Here is a 6,166-nt window from a genome sequence, read left to right as displayed (position 1 = left end):
TGGCTGCGCTGGAGTGTCTTGGCCTGCGGACCCAGCGGTGCGGGAGGAGCCGAGGCCCCAGCCGACGGATTGAAGGAGTGAACGTGGGGCAGGTTCGGGGATTACCCGTAGGACTCAAGATCTAGGAGGAGGGCTCCAGCGGCAAGGTCGGGTTTACACGCTGAGACTGGGTTTCCAGGACAAGCTCAGGACCTGATCACCGGTGGGGCGGAACTCTGAGGGCTGGAGGCGGGGTTATGGGCGAACTGGGCGGGGCTTTGCGTGGCGCGGGCGGGGCTCTGCGTGGTGGGAGTGAGCTTGGGACCAGCTGGGATCCGGCTCTGAGTGGAGGGGGAGGGGCGAGGGGGGACCGGTGGGGGAGGGGCTCTGAGTGGCTAGGCCGGGAGAGATCGAGACCCCAGCGGCCGGGCTATATGCATTTGGAGTGAACTTGAAACCCACAAGGGACTGGCAGGGGCGGGACTCTGCGTGGCGGATCCTGGACAAACAGGGGCGGGGCTGTGTGTGTCCGGGAGGGGCGCATCGGGACCGGCAGGGGCGGGGCTCGGCGTGGCGGATCTTGGACAGGCAGGGGCGGGGCTGTGCGTGGCGGGGCGGGGAGGATCTTGATCGCCAGGGGCGGGGCTCTGCGAGACGGGTTTCAGACCCCAGGGGCGGGGCTCGGGGGCGGGGCGGATCGGGACCGGCAGGGGTGGGGCTCCGTGCGAAGGGGCGGGCCCGGGAACCGCGGTGCGGTGCGTGGCCGGGTCTGGGCGGCAGCCGGGCCGTGGCAGGAAGCCGGAAGCAGCCGCGGCCCCAGCTCGGGAGACATGGCGGGCGTTAAAGGTATATCCGTGGCGCTCCAGCTCGCTCCCCGGTCCTGCGGTGGGGTGTCGCCTCCGTCCCGGGCTAAGCCTGGAGCTGCGCCTTCAGCGCGTGGGCAGGGAACGGCATCCCCCAGGCCCGCCGCCCTCCCTACCTCCCCGGGGTGGGGGTAGGCGTTCGCCCTCTCCCTTCGCCCCGCGGGGTGCGGATGGAATCTCACTGGTCTTCACGCTCTTGCCCGGCTCTCCCGGGCCCTCCAGGCGGAGCCAGGAGCAGTGCCTTCCTGGGACACCCGGCTCGGCCTGGAGCATCACCTCCTGGCTCCTCAGTTCCTCGGAGCGCCCCCCCGCCCCCGCCTCTGCCGAGTTTTAAACAGAGTGGGTTTTCACTTCCTGACATGTCCACCCTAACGCCTCTCCTCCCTCTTCCTGCAGCTCCGCAGTTTCCCATTTCCTCCATAGCAGCTGTTGTCTCTAGTCTTCTCGGCACCGGGGCTCTTAATCTTCTCGGTACTGATGATTTTTCCAGTTGAGCAGAGTTGACTGCAGGCAACGGAAAGCCCCCAGAAATTCTGTATTTCTCTATTTCTCGTAGTTGTGGATTAGGTGGAATGTTATCGCTACTTTCTTTAGTGTTTGTGGACGGACAAGAAAGTAGTGTTTGCACAGTACGTTTTTGAATGGGGCAGTTAAAAAAGGGGATACCAAGAATACCCCTTCCCTTACCTGTATGCCTTTAGAGAAATGGGAGATGGCAGCGGTGGGAGAGGCTATTGGAAGGCTTCCTGTTATTTTGGTGGGAAACCATTCGATTTCTAACGTTTGAATAGTGTAACTTGGTCTATGTTGGAATTATTGTCCTCTTTGGAATTTGTACCCAAGGATCTTCCCAGTTAATCAGTATCTGCTATAAACATGTATAGAGCATATTTGCATGCATGTGTGTGCACTCTGAAATTTGAGTATGTGAGCTCTTAGCGGCAGACACATTTTATCTTTATTTCTGCCTGACTTTTATATCAGTTTAGTAAATATGATACACTTGGACGGTGTCCAGTGTGTGACATGCCCATTTGAAGCCAATGCAGAACAGGTGACAAGTAGTATCTCAGTACTGCACTGTGCTGTTTAGTCATGCCCCCAAACTATCAAATAATAAAAACGGTTATGTGTGAATATGGTAGAAATTGTGATGTAGTGAAAAAGAAGATAGACTATGAAGTGGAAAAGGACTAAGGGAAAGAAGCATTTTACAGATAGTTCACCTTTTATTGAGGGACTACAGTATGCCTATGACTTGGGATAAAAAGATAATAGTAATTTGGGGGTGACAGAACTGGAAATAATTATATTACTGTTGAAGTGTCCAAGATGTGCTTAGATAACAGGAGGAGCACAGTGATGGTGGTGTGGATTGAATTGTATCCCTCAAAAGAAATGGTCATGTTCTAACTCCCCAGTACCTGTGAATGTGACCTTATTTGGGAATAGGATCTTGGCAGATGTTACCAAGTTAAGATGATACTGGTTTAGAGTGTACCCTAATCCAATGACTGGTGTCCTTATAAAAAGGGAAATTTGAATGTAGAGACACAGGGAGAACACCACATGGAAACAGAGGCAAAAACTAAAATGATGCAGGTAGATACCAAGAAGCACCAAAGATTGCCAGTGACCACCAGGAGTTAGGAAAAAGCAAGGAAAGATTCTTGCCCTAGAACCTTCAGAGGAAGTATGGCCCTGCCAACACCTTGATTAGAGACGTCAAGCCTCCAGAACTGTGAGAAAATAAAATCCTCTGGTTCTAAAGGGTCCACTTTAGTACATTGTTAATAGCAGCCCCAGGAAACTAACACAAATGGGATTATTTAACCCTACTCCTGGGAGAAAGAGGACTGCTCTCACAAAAGAGGCAATTTTGCATTGAATCTAAAAAGGTCAGTAAGGTAAAGCCTTACCAAGGATGGAGCAAGGACGGAGTTCTTTAAGTGGAGAGAACATGTGCCAAACAACTCCGTAGGCTGTGAGAGCAGCTGTGAAGGGGCGACACCATCTCTGTTTATTTGAGAGATCACTGCCTGCCCTGTGGAGGATGGATTGCAAGAGTCAACAGTTGGAGGCAAGGTGTGAGATGATGAGGACGGGTTCAAGAGAAGAGGGTGGACATCTCAGTCCCTTAGGGCTGCTCTAACAAAAATGCCAGAAACTGGGTGGCTTAAACAGCAAATGTTTATTCCTTAGTCCTGGATCCCGAGAAGTCCAAGATCAAGGTGTCAACAGATTCAGGGTCTGGTGAATGTCTGCTTCGTGATTCACAGACCGCTGTATTCTCTCTGTGTCCTCTTCACATGGCAGAGCGGGCAAGGGAGCTCCGGAGTCCCATCCATGAGGGCCCCTCCTTCATGACCTAATTACCTCCCAGAAGCTTCAGATACCATCACATTGGCACTAGGATTTAACATGAGTCTGGAGAGGGGATACACTCATTCAGTCTATAGCAGTAGGTTTGAGTGACATTTGGGAGATTGAGTCACCTTGACTTGCTAATTTTCTCTAAGACAGAGTGTGATGATAGTGTTGGTTGGTCTTTCAAGATAGAACTTAAAGGGGCACCTGGGTGGCTCAGTCGGTTAAGCGTCTGCCTTCGGCTCAGGTCACGATCTGACCTGAGATGGGATGGAGCCCCACATCCGGCTCCCTGCTCAGTGGGGAGCCTGTTTCTCCCTCTCCCTCTGCCTGTCGCTCCCCCTGCTGTGCTTGCTCACTCTGTCAAATAAATAAATTAAATCTTAAAAAAAAAAAAAAAAAAAACTTAAGGGGAAGAAGTGTGTTTGGAAGGAGAGGGTGGGATGTTTCAGTTTTACTCATGTTGAATTTGAGGTCCTTGTTGGTTGCCCAAGCAGAGAAGTCCAGAGTGGAGCAGGAGGTGCAGGCCTAGTTCTTAGGACCTGTTCTGGGCTGCAGCATCAGATGTGGCTTGGCCCTTGTGGTACCAGGGAGCTTTGGGTTGAATGCAGTGTCTCAGTAGAAGTGTACAGTGGAAAGAAATGAAATTGGATTCCTGGTTAGATCCAACTTTAAAAGATGGCAGAGGATGTGATTCCCAAAAAAAGAAAAAAAGGAATCAGCTGGAGGTACATTTGTGACCCTTGAGAGATCAGTGTCACAGAACAGAAAGAAGACATCTATGGCTCCTAGCTTTGAAAGGTCTCCTGCAGGAGGGAGTGATGCAGATGGTCAGACACAGGGAAGGGACAGTGCCAACCGGGAAAAGACCATCTGTCATGAAAAATGTGAAAAGTTAATTTTGTAAGTTTTTCTTTAAAGAGTGACATACTACATGGAAAAATATAAAAATTAAAATTGACAGCCCTTCCTTGTTCCCTAATGTCTGTATACTTGCAGATGTTTTTAAAAAGCACCTTGGCATCTTTCTATAAGACAGTCTCCCCAAATCTCTTAAAAGGAAGCAATCAAAATGTTAATTAAGTTACTGAATAATTTTGAGCCGTATGGATTTTTTCAGAAGGAAATTTGGCTAAATTGTGTCCTGTGCTTTGGGTTTATACCTTTAGGAAAGAACGTTGCTAAAATGAGCAGATACCTTCATCAGGCAACCTTTCTTTATGGAGCACCTCCTTTTGCCAGACACTTCCCATAGATTATCTCCTTTATTTCCCATCAGCTCCATGATAAGGTGAGAAATCAGACGGAGAGAGATTTTATTTTATTTATTTTCATTTATTTATTCCGATTTCACAGGTGAGAAATCAGAAGGAGAGAGGTTCAGTTTCTCTCTGAGGTCACACAACCAGTTGGTGGCAGTGTTAAGATTTGAACGCCTGTTGGTGGTGACTCAGAGCTCAAGATTGTTTAACGGCCCTAATGCTCTGTCTCCCACTCAGCAGAATTACAAGGACAAATACGTTCCTGCCCCCTCAGAGATTAGTGTTGAACAGATGCAGGGAATAAATATTTTATTCGGTGGATACTAGTTGGGAATAATTTTCTAGGAAGACATGAAAGCAGTCTTCAAATACTTGAAGTACTGTGGTTGGGGGAGGCAAAATGATCAAAGGGTATGTATATTACTGTAAGGCAGTTTGGGATATAATTTAAAGAGAGGATTTTCAGCATTTGGATACTGTCAGAAGGAAATGATCTGCCTCAGGCGGTCGTGAGTTCCCTTCACTGGAGTTCTGCAGACAGGCTGGCTGGCCTCTTGTAATGAAAAGAGGGAATTTATGTATTAGATAAGGGTTGGGAAATGCTTGAGACCTTTCTCACCTAATGATTTTAAAGTGGTGGGCATTGGCAGTCATTTGCCAGTCAAATGTGACATCAGCTAATGAAATAGGTAAATCACTATCTTCGCTTAAATTGGGAACCTTTTAATTCTTTTCTTTAATTGAATGTTTTTATTGAGATATAAATCACATACAATACAATTAACCCTTTTAAAGTGTAAAATTGGGGGCACCTGGGTGGTTCAGTCAGTTAAGCATCTGCCTTCTGCTCGGGTCATGACCCCGGGGCCCTGGGTTTGAGTCCCACATGGGGCTCTGTGCTCAGCGGGGAGCCTGCTTCTCACTCTCCCTCTGCTGCTCCCCCTGCTTGTGCTCGCTCTCTCTGTCAAATAAATAAATAAAATCTTTAAAAAAAAAAAGTGTAAAATTCTGTGGTTTTTAGTATATTCACAAGGTTGTGCAACCATCACTACTGGTTAATAACAGAACATTTCATCACCCGCAGAAGAAACTCCATACCCATTAGTAGGCACTCCCCATTCCTCCCCTCCTCCCCTCCTCCCCTCCTCCCCTAGCCCCTGGCAACCACTGATCTGGGATCTTTAACTCTTGGTTTTATTTTTCACAGCTCTCGTGGCATTATCCTTCAGTGGGGCTATTGGACTGACTTTTCTCATGCTGGGATGTGCCTTAGAAGATTATGGGTAAGTTATCATCTCAAAAAGAACTATTCCTGTTTTTGTACCTTCGACACCCGTTAGTATGAGTGTTAGCAAGTTTGGTCAGTGTAGCACCAGGCTCTCACCAATGAGTTAGTGAAGTCTAGGTCCCTTCACGGGTCAGTGTTATCTATACAGAGAGAAAAGCTCTTTTTAAACTTGAGGTATTCATTTAGTAAGCATTGACTGAGCACCTACTCTGGAGCAGCTGGGGATACAAGAATGAAGAGACACAGTCCTGTCCTCAAGGAGCTCACAGTTCTAGTTGTGCCTGAGAGGCAGGCAGGCAACTATCCAGTTGATCTGTAGTGGAGTTGAGTGCAAAGAACACTGAGTGCTTTGAAAAGGCGTATTTGAGTCTCCCTGGGAGAGTCAGGGAGGGCTGCAGAGAAGCAGT

The 6,166-nt window shown here is 48.6% G+C and overlaps 1 protein-coding gene across 11 annotated transcripts in view; it reads left to right on the top strand.

Moving 5' to 3' along the window:
* Positions 1 to 703: 703 nt before the first annotated feature.
* The window catches only part of LEPROT (leptin receptor overlapping transcript), an 80,882-nt gene continuing 75,419 nt past the window's right edge, over positions 704 to 6,166 (top strand). For 8 of the 11 annotated variants that reach the window (XR_010410911.1, XR_010410909.1, XR_010410912.1 and 5 more), the window contains exons 1-2: positions 947 to 1,181; positions 5,679 to 5,754. Coding sequence is in view for 4 of the 11 variants with exons in the window: in XM_064589013.1 (XP_064445083.1) it covers positions 1,013 to 1,181; positions 5,679 to 5,754 (245 nt within the window). In the remaining 7 variants the exon portion in view is untranslated. Of the gene's footprint in view, positions 826 to 946; positions 1,182 to 4,378; positions 4,501 to 5,678; positions 5,755 to 6,166 lie in introns of those variants that run through there. The other 3 variants (XM_064589014.1, XM_045897480.3, XM_064589012.1) reach the window with 3 other exon arrangements.

Source organism: Mirounga angustirostris, unplaced genomic scaffold (genome assembly GCF_029215605.1).
Source record: "Mirounga angustirostris isolate CCGP_5_RB_7025 unplaced genomic scaffold, mMirAng1.0.hap1 SCAF_4, whole genome shotgun sequence".
NCBI lineage: Eukaryota > Metazoa > Chordata > Mammalia > Carnivora > Phocidae > Mirounga > Mirounga angustirostris.
This window is presented reverse-complemented; position numbering and strand designations above follow the sequence as displayed.